Genomic DNA, 26,583 nt, shown 5'->3' on the forward strand with positions numbered 1-26,583 from the left:
AAGCCTGACAGGGGTTCTAATCACTCTGCACTCTATTAAACACTAAAAACAAAGATTTCACTTTTAGTTATACTTTAACACTTAACCCGTTCTATATAAGAAGTCTTCTATATCCACATAGATGAATATCATTATGTAACAAAGGCATAGCTAGACGGGTGCAGTAAACACGCCTCGGCAGGCTCCATTTTGCCGGAGCCACGTCCCATTGAATCTGCACGGGGTCCACAACAACATGGCTCCTGCAGCGCGGACACATCTAGCGCCCAGATCCGCTGTTGAGCGGAAGTGACGTTTTAGGAGGCGGCTGTCGCGGCGTGGTGACGTCTGCAGGCGGCTGCGAGCTCCGGTGTGAGAACGGCGGAAAGGTGATGGTGGTAGACGGGGTGGAGGGGGGTTGTTGGGTTTTATATGACTGTGTAAGCGGACTGGGGTGATGTTTGTAGTCGGGGGAGAGCCCGGGGGGGCCTTCATGACAATGTATATAGAGGGGGAGGATAACACGGACATTGGTTGCTCTTCTCCTCCTGCAGTCTCCTCTCTGACCTGTAATAAGCATGCAGCCAGTGAAGTCAGTCTGGGGACTCCCCGATCATCACAACAAGCAGGCCTCTGGGGGGGGGGATTCTGGAAATGCTGGTTGCCTGGCTGTTATGGTGATCCTCTGGGATCACGGAGGACTGTGGGAGTGCAGCCAGGAACCTTTGTTGTTCCTGATTGGTGACCTGGAGAATGTATTGAAGCCAGGGGATGAGGATGACCACTTATGGTGGGCCCTGTACGGCTCTTACCGGTGTCCCTGCATTTTAGGAATGGCCAACCATATCTTTACACAGTGCCAGACACCCCTACAATGCCCCCGGATGTGTGCTTCCGATCACAGCCAAACGAGGGCCCGCTAGCTGTGGCAGGACTACAAGTCCCATGAGGCATTGCAGGACCCTTGACAGCCACAAGCATGACTTGCAGAGGCATGATGGGATTTGTAGTTCAGGGACAGCCGTGGGGCCACCCTGGAGGAACGCCTCATCAGGGATGAGCCTAGGCCTGAGTTCTCCCACTGCTCACAGCCAATCTTTATAAGCGGAATTTCTGCAGAGTGCACAGCCAGTGGATCCTGGAGGAAAAGCACATTGCTTAGTGCTGCCACGGCCGGCAGGTTCCACCTTTTTAACCACTTCAATACCAGAACTTTTTCTGACAATAGTTGCTAAGAAGATAAAAATCTGTATTTTTTGCTAGAAAATTACTTGGAACCCCCAAACATATATAATTATTATAAATATGTATTTGGGGGTTCCAAGTAATCTTCTAGCAAAAAATACAGATTTTTATCTTCTTAGCAACAAATGTCAGAAAAAGGCCTGGTCGTTGCAACATTTTGTGTTACACTGTATTTGCGCAGCGGTCTTTTTGAAACAGTTAAAAAAAACAACAAAAAACAACACTTTAACCACTTGAGGTTCGCGCTATAGGCGAATGCTGGCCACATAGCGGACCTGAATCTCTGGGAGGCCGTCATAGGACATCCTCCCCTTTGCACGTTCTCCCCGCTGTGATCACCAAGTCACCGTCAGGTGATCACCGATCCAAGTAAGGGGCCGATCCTGACCCCCTTACCACGCGATCAGCTGTCAGCCAATGACAGCTGATCACGTGTGTAAACAAAAGCTCGGTAATCGCCTTTTTTTTTTAAAAGCCGATCACCGGTTTATGCTCAAGGGACATCGGTCTCAAAGAGGAAGGAGGCATCTTCCGCCTCCTCTGTGCCTGCAAGTGCCACCTATCAATGCCCACCAGTGGTGTCAATCAGTGCCTCATCATTGCCACCTAGCAGTGCTGCCTTTCAGTTTAACCCATCAGTGCCCATCGCTGCCAGCTATCAGTGCCACTTCAAAGTGCCCTATTGTGCCCACCAGTGCAGCCCTATCGGTGCCCACCAGTGCAGTCTCATCAGCGTACATCAGTGAAGGAGAAAAATTACTGCAGAGGTGATCAAATGCCACCAAAAGAAAGCTCTATTTGTGGGAAAAAAAATGCTAAAAATGTCATTTGGGTACAGTGTTGTATGCCCGCGCAATTGTCATTCAAAGTGTATCAGTGCTGGAAGCTGAAAATTGGTCTGGACAGGAGGGGGGTTTAAGTTCCCAGTAAGCAAGTGGTTAATGAGTTAAAAAAACACAACGGTAAAGTTAGCCCAATTTTTTTGTGTAATGATGTTAGGCCGAGTAAATAGATACCCAACATGTCACACTTTTAAAATTGCGCACACTCATGGAATGCCGACAAACTACGATACTTAAAAATAGATGACACTTTTTAAAAACTTTTACAGGTTACCTGTTTAGAGTAATGCCCCGTCTGAAAAATCTTCAATGTTTTTTTCCAATGGAATTCCGCTCAAGCTTGGCTTGCATACACATGGTGACACAAAAGTTCTCTGAGCTTTCGACCGTCAAGAACACGGTGATGTACAACACTACGACGAGCCGAAAAAATTAAGTTCAATGCTTCCGAGCATGCGTAGGAATTTTGCGTGTCGGAATTTGTACAGACGATCGGAACTTTTTACAACCAAAAAATATAGAACCTGCTCTCAATCTTTTGCTGGCTGGAATTCTGCCCTCAAAAGTCCGATGGAGCGTACACATGGTCGGAATTTCTGACCAAAAGCTTACATCCGACTTTTGCTGGCAGAATTTCTGATCGCGTGTACGGGGCTTTACAGAGCAGGCCTTTGCACTTGAAAGCATTCTAAATGCCAAGATCTGTGTTTTTGAACACTTGATTTTTGAAGTGAAACCGAGTAAATCAGAAGTGATGTCATGACTTCACTTCCAGGATACCATAGCTGAGACTGGAATCGGCTTTGATCGGGTCTCTGGCCAGCCGGTGGATGTGCCGGTTGGTCGCTTGAGTCTTGGGTCAAGCCTGCTGCTTGTAATAATGAGCGGCTGCTTAGCCACATTGGTTGTCCTTACAAGAGAGCTGAACGTTGGCTCTAAAACATTGGTACTGGGTGATGCCTGCAACTGTAGGCATCATCCAGTATAACCACTTGAAGTCAATGACGTACAGGTAAGTTATTTGGCGGCAAGTGGTTAAATCAGATTCTGGAGTCTCCTTCTCATGCAGGAAGCAGAAGGGTCCCAGCGGAAGCCCTGACCCCTTTTTCCTGCACTCCAGGGCCCCTTGTATGTATACAGCTGCGGAACGGGGAATGCCTCCGACTAGAGGTGCACTGAATGGAAGTTTTGATGTGGAAAACCAAAAATTCAGGATACTTAGCCAAAACTGATTAAAGAGGAAAAACTTCCCTCCAACCACTTTGCATATTATTTTATATATACTGTGATTCTATACTTACCACTTATGCTGCAGAAATCTCCCTCCACTGAGTCTGGCTGCATTCATTTTAACTGTGGGCAGCTGAAGCTGCTGCCTGTTCACTTCCTGGATTTACACACCTCCAGCTCTGCAGCTCATTGGCCCTCTTATGACTCAACGGCCCCTCTTTTCCTGGCAAACTCTCTCACAAGAGTGAGAGCTGTGCATGTCGTCATAAGCCTAGGCTTTTTACCAGACAAAAAACAGGAAAAAATTGGAACTACCGCTATTTTATACTCTGGGGTAGTGGTTCTCAACCTTGTCCTCAGGGCCCACTAACAGGCCAGGTTTGCAGGATAACTGAAATATATCACAGGTTATATAATTTGCTGCTCAGTGATTGCAGTATTCTAGTCTGCATCTCCCCCAAGGTAATACATAAAACCTGGCCTGTTAGTGGGCCCTGAGGACAGGGTTGATGACCACTGGTATAAGGCATTTACTGGCAGTAAATGTTTTACTATCCAAAGTTAAAACAACAAGGGCAGATAATTTTATAGATCGAAAGATGAAAAAAATGACTGAAGGGCCGTTGTGAATGAATATGAATGTCAGCCATTATCGGCACGTTTAGTGTAAGAAAATCTCAAAAAATGCATCCCTTCAAATTCTATGTATGTCACACTGGTCTGTTGCGCTTTCATTGTGGTGTTGAAAATCTTACTTGCTGATTTTTTTTTTTTCTTTTTTTTGGTCTGTTCAAAAATTACAGCAAAAACGCACCTCCATGTCGAAATGCATTGAAATGCAGCAAGAATGCATCAATAACACACCAATGTTAAGTTTTTAATGCAGTTTTTAAGTCACATGACCCATGAAAATCACACCAGAAATGCAGTAAAATCACTGCAAAATAAAGTGTGTCTTTGACACCATTATCAGCACCCTTTCTCTATAAAATACCGAAAACAGTTTTCACCCGATATGTTTCAGCTGCTGAAATTTTGGTGCATCTCTACCTCTGCCATTTCTGGTTGGCTGTCCGCAGGGATGGTGCAGGCGGGCTTGGAGCTCCTCCCTAATTTCTATCAGAGACAGGTATCGGGTTTAAATGAAAAGAGGACCAGTCAAGGGAGCAATAGAAGCAAAATAAAGGACCCTCTAAGGGTGAGACTATGTAGGCACTAAACAGACGTCAAATACATAAAAAATGTCATTTATTGGGACAAAAGAATAAAATCTAGAAAGACATACAGAGCATCGTGCAAATATTTATGAAGAGGTAAAAAATTATATATATATTTGCATGATGCTCTGTATGTCTTGCTAGATTTTATGCTTTTGTACCAATTATTATTTTTTTTTTTTTATGTAATTTGACATCTGTTTAGTGCTTACATAGAACCCTTTAAGGGTGTAAGCACTAAACAGATGTCAAATACATAAAAAATATATATATTGGTATAAAATCTAGCAATGGATACAGAGCATCATGCAAATATATATAATCATGTGTCAAAACCTTTTTTATGATTATCTTGTACCTATTCATATATATTTGCATGATGCTCTGTATATCTTACTAGACTTTATTCTTTTGTACCAATAAATACATTTTTTTAATTGACATCTGTTTAGTGCCTTAGAGGGTTCTTTCGTTTTTTTTTTTTTTAAATACACACACAAGGAATGATGGCACCTCACCCACTATAACCAAAGCTACCCTTTAGGGAACAATAGAACAACTGAAGCTGCGGACTACGGGGTTATTCCCGGAACAGTCAACATTCCATAACCATTGTAAGGCAAAATGTTTTAACCCATCCTGCGCATGAGTGTGGTGGACTAGGGATGACTTTATAGTGAGGGGGTGATAACGGGCCAACGACTGGGGTAGTCTGAAAAGCAACTGCGAGAGAGGAAAAAAAACAGGACCGGTCAAGTGCATTGTCCCATAGATACCACAATATAAAATATACTCGCAGACTATGGAAGTTAACATCACGTCAAGGGACTAGCTCTTGGCACAGTGGTAGGATTGACCCAGAGCAATCCAGTGCCAAAGGGACGCGGTCTATGATCAAAAAATGTCTAACGCATTTCGAGGGTAAACACAACCTAAAATCGGAATGCTGTGAGACCACAGTTTAATAGAAAACCAGTCTCGCTGCATTGATATTTTTTTTTTTTTTTTGTGTGTGTTTTTTAGCAAGAGGACAGGGAGTTTGCTGCTCTACACTCTAGAAATGGGCGTCCGGGGGTCACTAAGACACGATCACATGATCTTGATCCTACTTCCCACCCCCCTCTGTGCAAGGAGGAGCCTGTAGTCTTCATGTCTTGGTCAGTAGAAGTATATTAAGTGTAATGGATGGATCCTACTCATAGGGCTGGGGAAAAAAATTTATTTGAATCTTGAATTGAGTTGAGCTTCAAATTTTCAGCAAATTTTTTTATTTTTTTTTCACCAGGACCGGCTGGCAGGGTTTTTTAGGTGAAGCCGCAGCCTCTCCTAAAAACTCCTGCCTGCAGCTCCTCAGGACCGGCGCGGTGACCATTAAAAAAAAAAAAAAAAAAAACACAGATTCGAATTGTGAATCGAGTTTGTTTTTGAGAAAATCGCCCAGCTTTACCTACTCATTTGGCTCTGATGAAGAGGGTTTACCCTCGAAACAGATTAGCCATCGATTGATCCTGGACGGCGTCTCTTTGGGGAACACTCTGGGTCAATCCTACCACTGTGCCACAAGCTATTGCCTTGATGTGATTTCTTCAAGTACATGAAATGATTGTTCTATATATGGCCATTCTATTGTCCATGTACCATGAGCCCTGCAGGAAATGTATGTTTGGGGGGGGATTTTACTATGCAGCTGTGCATAGTAACCAATCGGCTTTGAACTTCAGCTTGTTTAGTTAGGATGGGTTCCCCATATCCAATTTGCTTAACATGTGAAATGTGACCAGCTGTCAATGCAGCCAGTTCACATGCGGGACGGCCACGGTCCGCATTCAAAAAGAGTCCTGTGCGTGTTTGGGTCCGATTCAGGTGTGAATTCAGGCCTGATTCGCAATTGAACAAGTGAACAGACATACACCAGACCCCATACACAAACCCGTGGCCGCACATAGGTGAACCCACTCTTAATGCAGAACTAAAGTCTGCAGTACTGTGCTTCATTGGTCCGGCACCTTCTCTATGGCTTTTTCCCAATGCTGGTCTTCGGTCATCTTGGTTAGCTGGCGCAGGCATGATGTCACTTCCGTGCATGCCTAGGAACAGTCATCCCAACACACAGGCACTGATCCGGGAATGTAAACTGAGCTGTGCATGCATAAGTGTCAGTGTTCATGCTAGAACTTTTACAAGAAAGTTTTTTTTATTTTTTTTTTTATTGAAGGAGAACAGAGTGCAGCCTTCTATGTGCCACTGAATAAGGGTTAGGGATGTGCCAAGAAACCTGTGAAAATTCTCCCAAAAACGATACTTTCCGGTGCGATTTGCCCCCATATAAAATGAATGGGCTCAAACTGCACTGCTAAGAATTGCATGCAATTTGAACAGGAATGCGGTGCGATTCCTGCCCGAATCGAATGCCATTTCCGCACCACTCTTGTGTGAACCCAGGCTGAAGTCACAATGATAAAGGGGGGTTCACATAGGAGTGGTGGGGAAGCGGCATTGGATTAGGACCATATTCCTGTTCAAATAGCATGCGATTCTTTGCAGTGTGAGTCGCACTCATTTATTTTATATGGATGCAAAAGGGAGTTGACTGAAAGCATCGGTACTCAAACTTGCCGATAATGGTATCAGTGCATCCCTAATATAGATACATGATGGGGCTTGTGGTTACACAAGGCATTCTGGGTAATCTAGTTCCACGACACTTGGGAATGCGCTGTTCAGGACAGACAGAAGTACGTTTTTGGCACCAATAAATAATTGACATTGTTCCCTCTATGCAGGATGTCCATGAACTGGAACAAAGGGGGGCCGAGCGGGAAGCGTGGCTTTGGATTCGGAGGCTTCGCTATCTCTACGGGGAAGAAGGAGGAGCCGAAACTGCCGCAGACGGCTCACAGCGCTTTCCATGGACCACCTACCGGCAACAGTTCCCAGCTGCCCTCCTTCTACAAGATTGGATCCAAGAGGGCCAACTTTGACGAGGAGAATGCGTAAGTGACCGGACGGGTGATAACTAAAGTGCAGCTCCAGGCAAAACCTTTTTTATCCCCATTTAGTTTTCTGCCTGTATCTCTAACATTCAGATTCACAGCACTTCTTGTCCTAAAAAAGAGACAGCGGAGAGTGAAAAATCTCTTGACAATTCATGTAAATCCACTCTAGTTACATGGATAGTTCTAAAATGTTGGATTTCTGTCACTCTCTGTCCTGGGGACTATAGCCATCATCACCCCATCAGAGGAAATCTTACAACAATAAAATCTCTTAAAGAGCTTGCAAAGTCGCGTAACAATTATTTATATCATCTGTTTTTGCAAGATATAACGTGCAGAGTGTGTGTATTCTAAATTATTATCCTAAATACCTTTTTGCACAGCGTCTCTGTGCAGTAACATGATCCCCCCCCCCCCCCCTGCTCTCTATCCTTCACTCTAAGAACAGCGGGAGATTCCCCAGTGAGGGGGTACCATGTGACCACACAGAGGCGCTGTGCAGAGTTTTGGATTATCATAAAAACAAAAAAAGAATGTACTGAATATTTTGTTTAAACAGAGAGGATGCAAGTACTTGTGTTATGTAATACTTTTTAAAGAGAGGGGAGGGACAGGGAGGAGATCAACCCTGCAAGAAGGGTGGGGGAGTGGGAGAGACACTCTGAACACAGCGAGATGATGAAGGCATGTAAAATGTCCACGGTAATCATGGATCAGCAGCCATGGTCAGCACACATGGGGACACAGGAACAGGTAGGATCAGCCAGGTATTTTAGATAAAAAAAAAAAAAAAAAAAAAAAAAAAGGGCAAGTTGCACTGCAATAGCATTATGCTACTGAACAGGAACAGGAGCATTGTATTTATTAGAGTTACAACCACTTTAAGTTTAAACCCAACCCCCGTCACCCGTCAACTTGCCTGGAGTTCAACTTTAACTACTTGCGGACCACCCACACAGGCAAAGCCTGTACTTGTACATCGCTTTGTGTGTCTGGGCCACCAATTCACAGTACACAGCGGATGCCTGCCTGCAAGTCCCAACCAATGATGCATGGCCAGGACCTGCTGATCAACTGTGTGCATTCATGGCTCAGATCTCTGGGTTGATCATCAACACAGGGCTTTGTACAGAGGGAACAATCTCTGTTTCTCATCCCTGCTTTGCAGATCTATTACTAAAAGCGGCACACGTTACAAATAGTTAAGCACACATTTAACCCCTTGATCGCCCTAGATGTTAATTCCTTCCTCTTCCTTCCCAGTGTCATTAGTATTGTGACTGATGTCAGTGGCAGTTGGTCAGCCCCCAACCCCCCCCCCCCCCTCCCCCCAGCTTCAGTTAGTGTCAGACTGCTTGCCGCACTATCACAGTCCCATTATTAATCGCTGATCTCCACCATTAGTAGTAAAAAAATATAGATATAGATAGATAGATATATATTATGATATGAGAGAGAGAGAGTGATACTGCCTAGCCAGCCCACACTGTAGCAGTACATCTACACTGGGCAAGTGGCTAATAAAACATGATCTACAGTTGATCAGTGTGTGATCTGTTACATCTCATCCCACAGATACTTTGATGATGAGGAGGAAGATTCCTCTAATATGGACCTGCCATACATTCCAGCAGAGAACTCTCCAACCAGACAGCAGATGTTGGCGAAGAAGGAAGAATCTGACAGTGAGGAGGACCCTCTTGAGGCCTTTATGGCAGAAGTGGAGGTGAGCTCTCTTTCTATGAGCGGTGCTTATAGCTGTATTGGGCCCTGTTTACATTTGTGCCATTTCTAGCTGTACATCATACCTCTCTAGCATACATGGATTTCATTTCACTAAGTGCTATCCGTTCATAGAGCTGTCGTTCATGCTGCACCCTAGTGCCGCGTACACAGGATTGGACTTTCCGACAACAGAATCCTGGATTTATTTCCGACGGATGTTGTCTCAAACATTTCTTATATACACATGGTCGCACAAATGTTGTCGGAGATTCTGATCGGCAAGAACGTGCTGACGTAAAACGTGTATGACGACACTAGAAAAGGGAAGTTCAATAGCCAGTATTCCACCATTTGGGCTCCTTCTGCTAATCTCCTGTTAGTAGAAGTTTGGTGACAGACAACAAAGTGGTTCACAAAAAAATTTTTTTTTACCAGACCGAGCGCTTCCGTCTCATACTTGATTCGGAGCATGTGTGGAATTTTGGGCGTCGGAATTGTGTGCACACGCTCGGCGTTTACGACGACGGATTTTGTTGTCGGAAAATTTGAGATCCAGCTCTCAAATTTTTGTTGTCGGAAATTCCGCCAAAACGGCCGATGGAGCCTACACACGGTCGGAATTTCCGACAACAAGCTCACGTCAAGCATTTTGTTGTCGGAAATTCTATTCGTGTGTATGCAGCATTACAGAGGGGTGTTCAAAAAAGAATGCTTCATGTCTTTGGGTCAATGCAATGCAAAAAGAAATGTATCTACAGGGGTTTGCCTGTAGTTTGACAGCAAACTCTGTACAGCTTCTAATAAAAGCAGTAAACAGGTTACAATTTAAGGAGGCAAGCAGCATTCGTTCTTCAATGTGCATAATAAGATGTCCAGCTGACAACCAGTCGTGTGTAACAGACACCAAAAGGTAAACGTACAGTGGAATAGGTCAGAGCGCTTTACTGCATGTATATTGAAGAAGCAAGCTCAGTTCTGCCAGCCTGTGATGTGAAAAATAGTAATGTATATAACCACCGGCCACTTTATTAGGTACACCTGTTCAATTGCTTGGTAGCACAAATTGCTAATCAGCCAATCACACGGCAGGAGCTTAATGCATTTAGGCCTCTAGACGTGGTGAAGATGACTTGCTGAAGTTCAAACTGAGCATCAGAATGGGGGAATAAAGGGGATTTAGTTGGCTTTGAATGTGGCAGGGTTGTTGGTGCCAGATGGGCTGGTTTGAGGATTTCAAAAACTGCTGATCTACCGGGATTTTGGCACACAGTCATCTCTCGGGCTTACAGAGAATGGTGGGAAAAAAGAGACCATATCCAGCGAGCAGCAGTTGGAGGAAAATGCCTTGTTGATGTCAGAGGAGAACAGGCAGACTGGTTCCAGATGATAGAAAGGCAGCAGTAACTCAAATAGCCACTTGTTACAACCAAGGTATGCAGAATACCATCTCTGAACGCACAACAAAGCGAACCTTGAAGCAGATGGGCTACAACAGCAGAATACCACACCGAGTCCCACTCCTGTCAGCTAAGAACAGGAAACTTAGGCTACAATTTGCACAGGCTCACCAAAATTGGACAATAGAAGATTGGAAAAAAGTTGCCCGAGTCTCGATTTCAAGCGCTAGGGTCAGAATTTGGTGTGAACATGAAAGCATGGATCCATCCTGCCTTGTAATAACGGTTCAGGCTTGTGGTGTAATGGTGTGGGGGATATTTTCTTGGCACACTTTGGGCCCCTTAGTACCAATTGAGCATCGTTTAAACCCCACGGCCTACCGAGTATTGTTGCTGAACATGTCCATCCCTTTATGACTACAGTGTACCCATCTTCTGATGGATTCTTCCAGCAGTATAATGCACCATGTCACGAAGCTCCAATCATCTCACCACTGATTTCTTGAACATCACAATGAGGTCACTATATTCCAATAGCCTCCAGTTACCAGATCCCAATCCAATAGAGCAGTGGTCATCAACTCCTGTCCTCAGGACCCACTAACAGGCCAGGTTTGCAAAATAACTGAAATACATCACAGGTCATTTGCTGCTCAGTGATTGCAGTATTCTAGTCTGCATCTCCCCAAGGTAATACATAAAACCTGGCCTGTTAGCGAGTCTTGAGGACAGGGTTGATGACCACTGCGATAGAGTACCTTTTGGGATGTGGTGGAACAGGAGTTTTTCTTCATGGATGTGCAGCCCACAAATCTGCAGCAACTGTGTGATGATCATGTCACTATGGACCAGAATCTCAGAAGAATGTTTCCAACACCTTGCTGAATCTATGCTACGAAGAATGAAGCAGTTTTGAAGGCAAAAGAGGGTTCAACCCGGTACTCGCAAGGTGTACCTAATAAAGTGGCCGATAAGTGTATATTGTGGCTTTGTATATTGTATAAGCGTTTTTATTTATTTTATTTTAGGATCAGGCTGCCCGAGACTTGAGGAGGCTGGAGGAACGGGACAAGGAGAAGAAAAACGCCAGGTATGGAGGAGCGGTGGTATAACTGCCAATCCTGAATACACAAACAGGCCAGGCCATCATTATTGTAGACGTGTCACTCAAATGCAGCATGACTGGTGTGGTAGCCCTGATGCTGTTTTTATTCCACCAACCTTATGCTGATATTTTAGGGTTAGGCCCTGCGGCACTTTAATCATCTAAGGGCTTCAGGGATTCCTGTAGAAAAAGGTAGTGATATTTTACTACAGGAGCTCTTTAGTGATTAAAAGAAGCAAGCTTTACATGGGGACTGTGGACCTGATTGCATACAGTCTGCTTTTTTGGGGCTTTGAGCTCCATCATGGCATTCCTGTCTAATTCTTGCTGCTGTTTGAAATGTGAACTAAAACGTGTACCTGTGCTATTAAGTACCTTATCCTGCCTGTCATCGCAGTCGGCCACGTGCATCGGCACCCCCTCAGTGCAGCTCCTGTTATCCCGATTCCATGAGCTGACGTATAGCTACCATAGCTCGCGGGATCATGCCGACCTGCCGACGTAAAACGGCTGGTCGGTAAGGGGTTGAAGAGAACTGCACAAAGCATTGTTGGCTTCCATACCAGCACACAGATCCAGTGCAGTGTGAACAGAAAAGGCCAACTGGTGGACTGGGTCCACGCAAAGCATGGCTGGCCATCGCTCCTAGTGATGTTGTAGAAGGGGAAACCGCAGATAAACTGTTTGGATTATCTAAGGCAGGACATAGACGGTGCCAATTGCTTTCCTGCAACCATGGGTTGCAGGAAAGCAATTAGCACGATTCCCCCATCAACACAGACAGTGTTGACAGAGAAATCGCTTCTGCTGAAGAATTGGTTGGGGGGGGGGGGGGGGAGCTGTGATTATTGCTAGCAGCTATAGCAGCCGCTAGCAATAATCACAAGTGAAGCTGGTTATACCAAAGTTGTTTGATCAACTAAGTACATTCAGCCCACCCGCACACGAATCTTGGCGGGTTCAGCAGGATTTTAACTGTCAATGGGCGGCTTAAGTGTAGAAGCTTTGGGAAGTCATTTCTTTTTAGAGATCGAAGTAGCGCTGCCATTTTGAAAGATTTCTGTAAGTGATGGAGCAGTGGGGCGGAGCCAGGAACTAATAGAAACAAATTGCCTTTAACACGTATGTGGGCAACTGGATGGATGAATCAACTTATCAGCAGAAACATCAGTTTAGGTGAAAGTGGACAATCGGAGATTATACTCTGGTTGCTGGAAGGGGAAGCACACGTGTTTTACACACTAATTTATTTAGAACGCAATTTGTGTGTTTTCTTGTCACAGCAAAACCATGACTCTTCCTCCTATTCGGCTCAGGCTACCACCTCCAAGCATGCATGTGCATAACTGTTTTCAGTGCTTGGCATATGTACTATGAATGCAGACACTGGAGAGCCGCAGACAGCTGCATGCATGGTTCTGGCTCAGACTATTTGGGATTTACCCCCAGCCCCCCTTTCCTGGTGCACTCACTTCTGCCATACACATTACATTATATACTACTATACAGACACTGCATTAAACACTTAGGCTGTTACAAGACTGAGTATGTGGACTGAGTGCAGGGAAGTTTGTTTCTCCTCTTGTTTCTTGCAGGGGTATCAGGGACGACATTGAGGAAGAAGATGACCAGGTAAGTTTTTATAGTTTTTGTTTCATCCAAAGTAGATATTTGGCCTCTGATTGTAACAGAGAAAGATGCACAGCTTGTCTGTGTCAGCAATATACGTGTGAGCTCTTAGATCAACCTATAAATGTGATCAGCTTGATGTAAACAATGCTATAGATCTGTTAATATTTTTTCTTTGTATACATACAAGGCAGAAGCCATATTTGGTCACTATATGTACATGATGCACTACCTACCTGATTCTTTGCTCCTCCCTGCTGGTAGATGAGGCCTCCACAGTGTCTTCTCCCCCATGCTAGGGTGGTCTAGGATTCTGACGTCCTCAAGAACAAAGTCGGATCCTTAACCCTGCATTGGACTTGATTATGCTGTGGGAGGAGTCATCTGCTGGTGGAGCAAAGGATCAAATAAGTAAAATTGTTTCTCCTCTCCCTCAGACAAACTGAACACAGCCCCACAGCAAAGGTTCATTTTTAATTTTAGATTGGCTTTAAACCTTGCTGCCGGGTCTGTACTTTGTAAGGACCTGACAGCAGTGGGGGAGTTCACACACAATTGTGTTTTAAAAAACTGACAGGCGGACTCCTGCCTGTCAGTTGGATGCATTCGTACAGCTACACTGATGCCTGATTGCCTCCGCACGCCCCTTACATGGTGGGTGGAGGGGAGGGGGGAAGAGCAGACACGTGTCTACTCTCCTCCCCTTCTTGAGTAACTTGTATGACGTCACTTCCGGGTCAGCCTCTTAGTGACCTTGCATGTCTCATTAAAGAGTTAAAAAGTTAAGCAAAAAAAAAAAAAGTTACACACAAGCACATAATACCCCCCCCCCCCCCCCAATATATATAATTTTATTTTTTATGGCCCCTCACATATACAAATGTAATTGGGGGGCACCTACATGTGCAAACATTGATTGCTATACACATGTTACATATCGACACGTGTGCCGGAGTGAGAACAATAACTATAGAAAGAGACCTCCTCCGTAACACTAAACTGATGACCTATAGGGGGCTTTGGAAGCGTCGCCTATAGATAATATAGGGTACTGAAGTTTGTCGCCATTTTACAGGCATACACAAATTTTAAGGTTTGACGTGTTGGGTATCTATTTACTTGGTGCAAACTCCGCTTTTATATTTTACCAAAAATGTGGGTAGTTTGTGTTTGTTTGCCCTAAAATTCACTTTAGTGTGTATTTTGCATTTCCCAGACCCTTGTGGTAATATCAAGTGACAAAAAATTGAACTACCACTATTTTATACTCTGGGGCAATAGTTCTCAACTCCCGTCCTCAGGACCCGCTAACAGGCCAGGTTTGCAAGATAACTGAAATACATCACAGGTGATATCATTTGCTGCTCAGTGATTGCAGTATTCTAGTCTGCATCTCCCCCAAGGTAATACATAAAATCTGGCCTGTTAGTGGGTCCTGAGGACAGGAGTTGAGAACCACTGCTCTAGGGTGTCTCTAGGTTTTATGTAATCTTCATGGCTAAAATTATTTTTAAATGTGCACAAAATGGCTCTGGCAGCAAAAGGGTTATAGAACGTAGTATGGTTATGGTAGGTGTTTAGTATCCAGCAAGTATAATATTTAATATTTGTCTGCTCCCCTATTTTATTCATGCGTGTTTTTTCTTTTTCTTTTTTTTTTTATATTCTTTCTTAACTTTTAGGAAGCGTACTTCCGGTACATGGCTGAGAACCCAACCGCCGGGCTTATCCCCGAGGAAGAGGAGGACAACCTTGAGTATGATAGTGATGGAAACCCCATGGCTGGCACCACCAAGCGTGTCATTGATCCTCTTCCTCCTATGGATCATTCCGAGGTAAGACTACGATGCCCATGCTTGCCCTCCTGTCCAGTGTTCATATCTTCAATTATTTGACCTGTGAATGTTGGTCTTGTCTTTGCAGATAGAGTATTCACCTTTTGAGAAGAATTTCTATGAAGAACATGAGGAGATCACGGCTCTGACCCCCCAGCAGGTTGTAGAGCTGAGGCACAAGTTGAACTTGCGGGTGAGGATAAAAGATGTGGAGAATGTGTATTTTTCATAAAAACGGAAAACTCAGTATCGTAAACATTTCCTCTTGGTGAACGCAGGTCTCTGGAGCCGCTCCGCCACGTCCAGCCAGCAGCTTTGCTCACTTTGGATTTGATGAACAGCTCATGCACCAGATAAGGAAGTCTGAGTACACCCAACCCACTCCCATCCAGTGCCAGGTGAGTCTAGCAGAATATTTTGCCAATACAGACAGATGAGAACATTTGAAAACAAGCATGCAATACAAAATTCAACTTTTGTTTCTCATTTCAGATATTTTTAGCAGTTTATTGTTTGTTTATTATTATTATTCAGGATTTATATAATGAGCAGGGCTCAGATTCCCCTTGTACCCAGTTGTGTTAAAACGAGTGTCTTAATTTTGTACAGCGCTGCACAAACTGTTGGCGCTATATGAATCCTGTATATAAATAATAGAGTGCCAACAGTTTGTGCACCGTTTTACAACATGAGGGCAGACAGTACAGTTAGAATATTAGGAATTGGGGCGGGGGGGCAGTGCAGACACGTGGAGCATCTCCTTTTGGGTGGAGCTTTGCTTTAAGATAATTCAGCATGCTATCTAGTGAAGTTGAAATTGAAGTTGGAACTTAAGGGCCAGTTCACATTAGTGCAATGCCAGACATCGCATGCGATGTCTGCAATGCAAATTTGGCCATACACACTGTCTAAAATCACATTCAGACCAAACTCGTGCAGGACCCTTTTTTGTCCACACCGGAATCAGATTGCATGGTGTTCACCGATATTTTGCAAACTGATTGCGGGGTGTCTTTAACTTGGCATATACTCCAAAATCAGTTCGCATGAACAGGTTGTGATTTTGCGTGCCAATTTTCAGGAATTCACACTTAATCTAGTGTCAACCGGCTCTAAACATTGAATATAATAGTTGGGGGTGATCAGGATCATTTACAAGCCCCACACATTGTCAGATTTTGCCAATTGGATTTTCAGAGAGCTGTACATTCTGCCATTGTTTTAGAGCTGAGCTCCGAGCAGGCGCTTTTCCAGCTTTAAAGTAAACTTGTTCCAACTGATGCTCCATCCCTACAATAGTTCAGTATGGCACCATCATAGGCTGTAGAGGATTTTAACAAGGCCTCTTTGGCATACATTCCTTGAAATGAAAGGGAGTCATGACTGGATGGCAGGCTTAGTACACTATGCTGCTATACCCATATGGGACAGCATAGTGTGCTTTTTGGTAAAGATGAACTTGGCTGACGTCATGATCTCCACCTCAGCCAATTGGAGGAAGTCTTTTATTAATTGATTAAAGTACAGGGTTCCATTTTGTTCTTGGAATGGGAAGTCTCTACTGCTGCTGGGGCACAACACTGTATGCTGTATGTAGCTGATTCTACATACAGTTTGTACAGCATTCACAGCAGCCGCATTTCTTGGTAAAGGAATTTATTTTTGCCGGCGTATGCCAAACTATTTAAAGTGAAAGCACATCTGGAGCTACCCTTTAAGTCACTTAAAGGAGTATTCTTAGAAATTCAGCCTGTTCTGTAGAAACTGGTAACAAAGCTGCAGATGGCCACCTTTTCCATATGTCCAGTACTGTCATTTGGCACTAGAACTGCCGCCTTACATATTTAATTTTTCTTCTTTCCTTCTGTAGGGTATTCCAGTGGCACTTAGTGGACGTGACCTTATTGGCATTGCCAAAACAGGGAGTGGTAAGACGGCTGCGTTCATTTGGCCAGTGCTAGTACACATTATGGACCAGAAGGAGCTTCAGACAGGGGATGGCCCTATTGCAGTCATTGTGTGTCCCACACGCGAGTTGTGCCAGCAGGTATTGCAGATGCAGTAGGATTCATATTTGGTGGACCATTTGTCTAAAGTTAACAGTCTTCTCTTATTCCTTTGTGTATACAATATTACCTCTTGGATGGACATTTATTACAATTTCCCATCCCCAAGAAAAATTTCTGCCTCTTTAAAGGTTTAACCACTGAATCTTTTATATTTCACTTGACTCGTCATCTAGGTTTATTTATTTATTTATTTTTTTTCCCTGGAACTCCAGATCATTTAACAGGAAATTGCTTTGTACATTATACATTTTGCATAATATAAGATCAAATCCAGAAAGGCAAAAGAGATCCCCGTATAATGGCAGTGACGGGGGGATGGACTGAGCTGGGAGCTCTGAGCACCCACCACCACTTCTTCAAGAAGGTGGTGATTGATTTTTTTCAGGTAGCCAGCAGTGACCATTCTATAAAAAAAATAAAAAATTCTTGCATTTTGACAGAATTTGAGAATTTTATATGGCTTCTGTTTTTACAGTCTGTTTTTATAATGCATATATTGAATTTAATGTTCATTTGTTAGACTTTTCAAAGACGACTCCAGATCCCGATCACTTGGTCCTGTGAAAGCTATTTGGCAATCACTTGGTCCTGTGAAAGCCATTCGGCTCTCACAGGCCTGATGAAGCCCATGTAAAATCTTGCGCCAGCTAGATTTGTTCCTTCCTGATCCTACCATCTTCCCTCCCCTCCAAAACCCCCTCCACCCTCATCCCAATATGTGAAAATGACTGTCATATTTTTGTATTTTATTCTTCTTTACAAAATAAAATATATATTCACCCTAAAAAAGGGTAAAGGAGAACCTAAATTGGACTATACCTGCAGTGTTGAAGTGCCACCTGTGTTAGTCTTTATACTAATGTCTATGTTCCTGTACAGCCCCTTGGATCTTAGATCCACACTGTGCTTTGTCCTTTCATTCAGCTGTCAGTGGGCAAAAAAGGCTTTGACCTTGACAGTTGAATGTCAGGGGGGACTTGGCTCCAGAAGAACAGATTTGCAGATAGTTGGTGGCCCCCGATAATTATGCATCTTTTTTTATATTGTCTGTTTCAGATTCACAGCGAATGTAAACGATTTGGAAAGGCTTATAACCTGCGCTCTGTGGCTGTGTACGGAGGTGGCAGCATGTGGGAACAGGCCAAGGCTTTGCAGGAAGGAGCAGAGATTGTGGTCTGCACTCCGGTGAGTCCCAGCGAGGGTCTGTGAAGCTGTACAGTAATTGTAGAATGACATTACAGGCTTAAGCCCCCGTACATATGAGTTAAATATCGGGTGGTATTGGCATTTGGCCCATGTGTGCGAACAATCCGGCTTCTGTCGAAGGAGTGTGACCGAATAAGTTCTGCTGATCAGCATCCGATCCAATGACTGAGAGCACTGACCGGTGTGGGCTGTCCCCCTGTCAGAACACAATAGCTCAGCGGGGAGATCGCTTTTCTAATATCTGATTGTTATTACAAGATTTCCTCCAGAGCTCTTCAGTTTTCTTTTGTTCAGCCCGCTGGGTTGAACAAAAGAAAACTGTTATGCCGCATACACATCATTGCACATTCCGACAACAAAATCCATGGATTTTTTCCAACAGATGTTGGCTCAAACGTGTCTTGCATACACACGGTCACACAAATCTTGTCGGAAATTCCGAACGTCAAGAACACGGTGACATAAGACAATCCGAGAAAATTGAAGTTCAATAGCCAGTGCGGCTCTTCTGCTTGATTCCGAGCATGCGTGGAACTTGTTGTGTTTGGAATTGTATACACACAATCGGAATATCAGACAATGGATTTTGTTGTTGGAAAATGTGAAATCCAGATCTCAAATTTTGTTTGTCGGAAATTCCGACTCCCATCCCATCGAGGGGAAAAAAAAAAATGGAAAATCCGACCGTGTGTATGGGGCATTAGTGTTTACCAGGCTTTATTTTTGCCATAATAACCATCCTGTACAATCCAAGCCTTTATATACGCATTATACGTGAAAGCATCGGCTGGGTTAATCTTGAGTTTTTGTTTTGTTTTTTCAATAAAACTGAAAAAAGAAACTTTGATACAATGACCAAACAATATGACCTGCATCAGAAGAAAGACAGCTAAATTGTTACGGTCTTCCACATGAGTTAGTAGATACGTCTTCTGTTTTAGGGTCGTCTTATTGACCATGTGAAGAAAAAAGCCACCAACCTGCATCGTGTCACTTACCTTGTGTTTGATGAAGCGGATCGAATGTTTGACATGGGTTTTGGTAAGGTTACAAGTCTATAGTAACTGAATTATTATTATTTTTTTTTTTTTGCTGAATGAAGTATATCTAAAGACCATTTTATTTTTTTCATTTTGCATAGAGTAGATAAGGGTTAACCCCCTTAGAAGCTTCTTTATTTTTCCTTTAGTGTCTGTTGTAAAACATGCACCTTTCCTTTCAGAATACCAAGTCCGATCCATAGCCAACCATGTGAGACCAGACAGACAAAGTAAGTACCATGCGACCAGCTGTGATCAACCAGACCGCATATTAGACACCTTGGGCAACTTTCTCCGGTTTTTTATTTATTTATTTTTTGAAGATAGGTTCAATGTATATCAAATACAGTGCATCATAAATTTGAGACATCAGTTCAGAATCTTCCTGGTTGCAAGGCTGGGTAAACGGCAGATCTAGCAAGTCTGTGCTTGATAGGCGGGAGCAAAAAGTAAGGGGGGGGGGGATATTGGGGTTCTGATAAACCCCCTGTTGTCTCCCTAAAGTGTACCTGTCACCTGCCAAATGCTATCACATAGTGGGCTTGTTGGCCACCTTTGTGGTAGCAAAAAACTGGAAGTAAATAAACCCCCCCCCCACCCCAAATCGCCTCATGCACAAAAATGCATGCACACGTTTATGTAAAGGCATTTAAAGCATCAGCTTTGTGCTGTGGGGCAGAGCAGTGTCAATTTCAAAACTGGATGTACAGAAATAAAAATCAATCATTTGAATTAAACAGTGCTTTTACACCAATACCAAATCAATCATGTATCAATAATATGTACCCATACTCGTATCTTTAACAAACAAAGCAAAATGGTGTCCATGCAGTTTTCAAAAATGTTTACGATGTGTTCGTATTTCATCCACAAAGTGCTATGCTTTTAAAGTGCTATCCAATATATTAATCTTCAGTATACCACCACCAGCAATACAGAGAACTCCAAGTCCCAGGACCCTTCAATTAGAGTGAGTTACATTGCTATTTATCCCCTCCAGGGGTTCCTCCATACATGAATCAGACCAGGTATTCACCCTCCAGTTCATCAATCAACCGGAGGAAAAAAAAAAATCTCCAATGTAAAACCTTACTATTTTATTAAAAAAATAATCACAAAATGTCACTCTCCCCCACAAGAAATTGCTGTACACTCACAGAGGCTGCCCCCATAAGTATAATACAATTTGGGACAGGTGGTTGGAGGTCTAGCTGATTTCAGTCAGGTACACTTACGGATTTTTTGCGGGGACTGCATCCCCCTCCTCACCGTACATCCTTGTTAAAGCCTTCTTGTTGCTATGTGTCCCATATGTCTCCCTCGCAGTTGCCTGTATATTTCAAGCACTTGTATGTGAAATGCACCTGTTAGTGTTGGTAGTGCCTGTTGCACTACACAATGTTGTCACTATCCTGTTTACTATGCTCAATAAAGCTGCTTTTTGAATCAAAAAAATAAATAAATACATCACAATTAAAACTACAGGCTTAACTGCTTACATTATATAGTGCAATCATCCTTGCACTCTGCATTACACACAATGTGGAAGCATGATAAGCAAGTAATCATATCTATGCTCCTTGCTGGTCACACACGTTACATTCTAATTGTTGGATCTTCTGAGGGGTTTCCAACAACTATGTAGTGCAGAGGTCTGCCTTGTTGGATACATATTGGGTGGATTGTTTTGGAATATCCTCATCACACATAGTTCATCTAAAGCGGGTTATGCACTCATCTTGTAATGTGTGAACATAGGTAAGCATATTAGACTAAGGATGTTTTGTGAATATAGTGGTCAACCATTGATCACAGACTGGGGATCCAATGCAAAGCTGGCTGTTCCTAAACTCTTCATTTCCTTCACAGCTCTCCTGTTTAGTGCCACTTTCCGCAAAAAGATTGAAAGATTAGCCAGAGATATTCTGATTGATCCCATCCGTATTGTTCAGGGTGATATCGGAGAGGTGAGCTTGGTGTCTTCTCTTGTGTCAGTTCAATGTCGTAAATGAACATGAACAATCTTGGAAGCTTTCACAAGCGACGCACAATATAACCATTTATTTTCCTACATCAGGCCAATGAAGACATCACTCAGGTGGTTGAGATTCTCCCATCCGGCCCAGAAAAGTGGAGCTGGATGAGCCGCAGACTGGTAGAGTTCACATCTACAGGAAGTGTCCTTGTTTTTGTCACCAAGAAAGCCAACGCTGAAGAGCTGGCCACCAACCTACGCTTAGAGGACCATTCTTTGGGCCTTCTTCATGGAGATATGGACCAGAGTGAGAGGAACAAAGTCATCACAGACTTCAAAAAGAAGGCCATCCCCGTTCTGGTAGCTACAGATGTTGCTGGTGAGGACCTCAAAGATAGACTTTATGATAGACTAAGAGTAGACTAAAGAATGCTTGACTGCTGAACATACCAGCAATTTATACTTGACATACTTCATGGATAGCTTGGTTAAAAAGTGTGCATAGCCCAAGAGAAAACGTAATGGAATTTTTCAGTGGCTTTGACAGTTTTTGAAGAGCAAGGAAAATCCTATATTAGGCACTGCCAAGTGTAGAATACCCCCTATAACAGGGGTTGACAAATTTGCTTGGAATCTAGGAGCCAGCTAAAAAAGTTAGGAGCCGGGTCCGTGACGGCGATCTGGACCTGTCCCTGGCCTGACATGGAGACGAGTGAGGGGAAGATAGCCTCCAGCCCCTCACCTGTCTCCAAGTCATTGCCCATAGCTATTAGAGGGACATTTTATTTGTTTTATTTTTTTCAAATGACGATTTTTTTTTAAATTGCATTTTAGTGTAAATATGAGATTTGAGGTCTCTCTGACCCCAGATCTCATATATAAGGGGACCTGTCATGCTTTTTTCTATTACAAAGGATTTTTACATTCCTTGTAATAGGAATAAAAGTGACACACATTTTTTTTTTAAAAAGAACAGTGAAAAAATAAAAGTTAAAATAAGAAAAAAAAAAAAAAATGTTAAATGCGCCCTGTCCCGCCAAGCTTGCGTGCAGAAGCGAACGCATATATGAAAGCAATGTTCAAACCACACATGTGAGGTATCGCTGCGATCGGTAGAGTAAGAGCAATAATTCTAGCCCTAGACCTTCTCTGTAACTCAAAACGTGCAACCTGTAGAATTTTTTTAAACGTCGCCTATGGAGATTTTAAAGGGTAAAAGTTTGTCGCCATTCCATGAGCGGGCGCAATTTTGAAGCATGACATGTTGGGTATCAATTTACTCGGCGTAACATTATCTTTCACAATATAAAAAAAAAATTGGGCTGTTGTCTTATTTTTTTTTTTATTAAATAAATTATTTTTTCCCCAAAAAAATGCGCTTGTAAGTACGCTGTGCAAATATGGTGTGACAGACATTATTGCAACAACCACCATTTTACTCTCTAGGGTGTTAGAATAAAAAAGAAAAAAAAAAAAGTGTGTGTATATTACACACACACACACACACACACACACACACACACACACACACACACACACACACACACACACACACACACACACACACACACACACACACACACACACACACACACACATATGTGTAATGTTTAGGTGTTCTAAGTAAATGGAAGGAGATCTATTAGCATTAATGGTTGTAATTCCAAAGGCCACCACAAGAGGGTGCCAGATTCCAGAAGGAATAGCATCACAGAAGGCCTCAAAGCCGGGGGCTCAATTACCGGCCGGCGGCGGCGCGGCCCGACGCAATCACGCTGGGGGGGTCCACGGAGACAGGATACCCCCCAGCTGTGCTGCCCCAGGCGCCAGTCGCTAATTCTAGTCGCAAATGCGACCTGGCGCCCGGGTTTTGTCGAGCCCTGCCCTATAATGCACAAGCATGTATAATGCTGGTAATGGCTAAGATGAGCTTAACTCTTTGCTAAACCTAACCTGAGCTACTTTGTTTGACCTCAAAGCAAACCTGTCACTTTACAAAGCAAAGTAAGTGTTTAATGGCATGTCTCCCTCCTTATCCCACCGTTTTTGCCAGATCGCACGCTGTAAATGTTCTGATACCTCCAGGTATAGGGAAGCATGTGACCCTCTTCTTTCCTTCCCTAATTTCAGTGCTTAAAGAGGAGCTCCAAGCTCCCCCATAAAAATTAAGTCAGCAGCTAATGCTGTAGCTGCTAACTTTTAATGTAAGGACACTTGCCTGTCCTGGCATCCAGCGGTGTCCCCACCTGACCGATTCTTCAGTCTGCTTCGGGTGCAGGCGCTGACACCTCAAGTAAGGGAAACGGGCAGCAAAGTCTTGTGGCTTCACAGCTGTTTTCCTACTGCGCATGTGTGACCCACGCCTTTTAAATGGTTTTGTGGTCTTCTGGGGCCTGTGACGTGTCCCTGAATAGTTGCAGGGGAAGGAGGGGGGCTGAACTTCCATCTTTGTGTGGGAGGGGAGGATGCGGATAAGCGGAACATCCTCTTTTGGGTGACGTTCTGCTTCAATGGTTGTGCAGCCAATCACTGGGCCTGGGCACCATCACATGAGCATGGGGGAGCTTTTGCATTCTACTCCTCACTCTGACTAGTAAATGAAGAAGGACACAGCAAGTCAATATCTGCATTGGAGCTGGTGGACAACCAATGGGATCTTTACTACTAACTTCACTAAAGCTCATCTACCAAGCCTAATTCTAAGGTTCTTCTCCTGTGGAACGTAGCTTAACCCCTGCTACCCCTACCCCCAACATAACCTGCCCATTCTAATCCTAACCGTGGGATTAACCCTAACCTAGTCTATGAGGTGAAACAGCCATGGAACATGACAAAAACAGACACCCCCGGTATAGTGAATGCTTAGAAAAATAAAGGTATGGTGAAATTTGAGTAACAGTTTTCTATTCGGTTTCAGACTTCAATTTCATACATGTTGGTCATCAGATTGTCAAACGTCTTCTTTTCCTGTTTATAGCCCGAGGCTTGGACATTCCATCAATCAAGACCGTGATCAACTATGATGTGGCGCGAGATATTGACACACACACTCACCGTATTGGTCGTACGGGCAGAGCGGGAGAGAAGGGCGTGGCTTATACTCTGTTGACTCCAAAAGACAGCAATTTTGCTGGGGACTTAGTGAGGAATCTGGAAGGAGCAAACCAGTATGTGTCTAAGGAGCTTCTGGACCTGGCTATGCAGGTAATTCACACTAGCCACGTATGCGTAACTTCAGAATGATTATTCAGAACACCTGCTGAATCTGTTTCACGGTTATCCAAATATTACTTTCATAGCAATAACAGTGGGGTATACTATATGCTCAAAAAAATAGTGGATGCCATATCATATCAGATCATGCAACCTTTTCTCCGTATTTGATGGCTTGTCTGTTTTATTTTGCTACACAGAATGCTTGGTTTCGCAAGTCCCGCTTTAAGGCTGGAAAAGGCAAGAAGCTAAACGTAGGTGGAGGAGGCCTGGGCTATAGGGAGCGCCCAGGACTTGGAGCAGACACTTCGGTAAGTGACAACTGATCTTCACACTTCAGCTACCAGTAGACCTTCAATCTTCATAATTTAGCCACCAGTAGACCTCCTCCTGACCCAAAGTGGCTTCTAGAAGTCATATAACGCCCATCCTTTTCTGAGGCCCCATAGGTTCTGCTGCGGGCCATTGGCTATATCTGTGTAGTAAAATTCTCAAACCTTTTGTAGGAACGCAACATGTCTGGGAATGTGATGAGCAACTACGAAGCCTTCAAGCCCACAGGCGGGGCAATGGGAGACAGATTGTCTGCCATGAAGGCTGCTTTTCAGGTAAGCGATGGAAAGTTTATGCTGCAATGTACATTATCACAACTGTTTCTGACTTATTAATGACTGCTCTTCCCCCATCTTATTTCCAGTCTCAGTACAAAAATCACTTTGTTGCTGCTAGTCTGAACACTCAGAAAACGGGGACATCTACAGTCAACTCTGGTGCATGGACAAGTGCTGGTAGTTTAAGTTCCGTACCCAGTACCGCATCGCACAGTTTAGTACTCACAGATGAGTCAGCTCCACCCCCTCCTAGATCCATTCCTGGCTTTACCAGCAGTGGAACACTAAGCAGTATTGCCAGTACTTATGCTCCTGTGGGTGCTCCCAGTTACCCCGCCTCCAGCCAATACAGTGCCAAAGACAGCAGCAGTGGTGGCAGAGAGGGAAGCGGAAACCGAGAGAGAGATAGGTACAGCGATGGAAAAGGGAGACATGGGGAAGGACATCGCCATAGCGACAGAGAGAGCCACCGCCATGGAGACGGACACCGGCATTCAAGCGGCGGGAGACATGGGGAAGGTCGTAATGGAGATGGCAGAAGAGATAGCGACAGTCGGAGGGAGGGCTCACGAGAGGGCTCACGAGAGGGCGATGGACGGAGGGAAAGCTCCCGCGACAGGGATGACAGCCGAAGAGACAGCCATGGAGAAAGTCGAAAAGAAGGAAGCGTTTATGAAAGCAAGAGAGAGGGCTCCCGGGAAAGCGACAGTCGCAGGGAATCTAAGGATGAGGGTGAAAGTCGAAAAGAATCGAAAAGTGAAAGTTTTGCCGTTCCAGATCCTCCAAAGCGAAAAAAGAGCAGATGGGACAGTTAACTTCCCAGAAAATGTAGCAAAGGGGGTACAGCATTTGTCAGAAACGTAGTTTGCTTCTGCGGAGGCTGGGTGGAAGGTTGGTGAGATTTATATACTGTCCTGGATTTGCAACACGTTGGGAAAAGGCTTTGCCCTCACACAATCTCCAGAGTATTTTTGGTGTCCGTATGCTACTGTGTAGAGCAGCTACTACCATGTTGTACTCCTCACTCTGTGCGACATACACAAGACAAGAGTCCTTCCATCCAGAAACCCATCATCTCCGACCTGTGTGTGTTTAGGATACGTCTCTGTACGGAGCACCGTTTTCTGATTTTATTATTCCGTATGTTCGTTTTTTGTTTTTGTTTATTTTGTTTTTTTTCTCCTGTGCATCAAGTTGTTCTCATTTCACAAACCGTGAATAAAAGAACATGAGTTTTGTTTTCAGTGGTGTTTGTTTTCCCTTTATAAG

At 43.8% G+C, this 26,583-nt stretch overlaps 1 protein-coding gene across 1 annotated transcript; it reads left to right on the top strand.

Moving 5' to 3' along the window:
• Positions 1 to 234: 234 nt before the first annotated feature.
• Positions 235 to 26,558, top strand: DDX42 (DEAD-box helicase 42). Its single transcript, XM_077460200.1, has 18 exons — positions 235 to 368; positions 7,297 to 7,506; positions 9,085 to 9,235; positions 11,660 to 11,721; positions 13,332 to 13,368; positions 15,048 to 15,200; positions 15,289 to 15,393; positions 15,479 to 15,598; positions 17,071 to 17,247; positions 18,326 to 18,454; positions 19,417 to 19,516; positions 19,698 to 19,745; positions 21,385 to 21,482; positions 21,593 to 21,869; positions 24,468 to 24,694; positions 24,904 to 25,014; positions 25,210 to 25,311; positions 25,401 to 26,558. The coding sequence occupies exons 2-18, from the start codon at positions 7,298 to 7,300 to the stop codon at positions 26,127 to 26,129; spliced, it is 2,835 nt and encodes a 944-aa protein (XP_077316326.1). The 5' UTR covers positions 235 to 368; position 7,297; the 3' UTR covers positions 26,130 to 26,558.
• The last annotated feature ends 25 nt before the right edge of the window (positions 26,559 to 26,583 follow it).

This window comes from Lithobates pipiens, unplaced genomic scaffold, assembly GCF_037356315.1.
Source record: "Lithobates pipiens isolate NorthernLeopardFrog02 unplaced genomic scaffold, aLitPip1_a1.2 Scaffold_28, whole genome shotgun sequence".
Taxonomy (NCBI): Eukaryota; Metazoa; Chordata; class Amphibia; order Anura; family Ranidae; genus Lithobates; species Lithobates pipiens.

Coding starts and splice junctions, on each gene's coding strand:
- DDX42 (XM_077460200.1), top strand. CDS start 7,298: ATGTCCATGAACTGGAACAAAGGGGGGCCGAGCGGGAAGCGTGGCTTT. Junction 7,507..9,084: donor AACTTTGACGAGGAGAATGC/GTAAGTGACCGG, acceptor CTCATCCCACAG/ATACTTTGATGATGAGGAGG. Junction 9,236..11,659: donor CCTTTATGGCAGAAGTGGAG/GTGAGCTCTCTT, acceptor ATTTTATTTTAG/GATCAGGCTGCCCGAGACTT.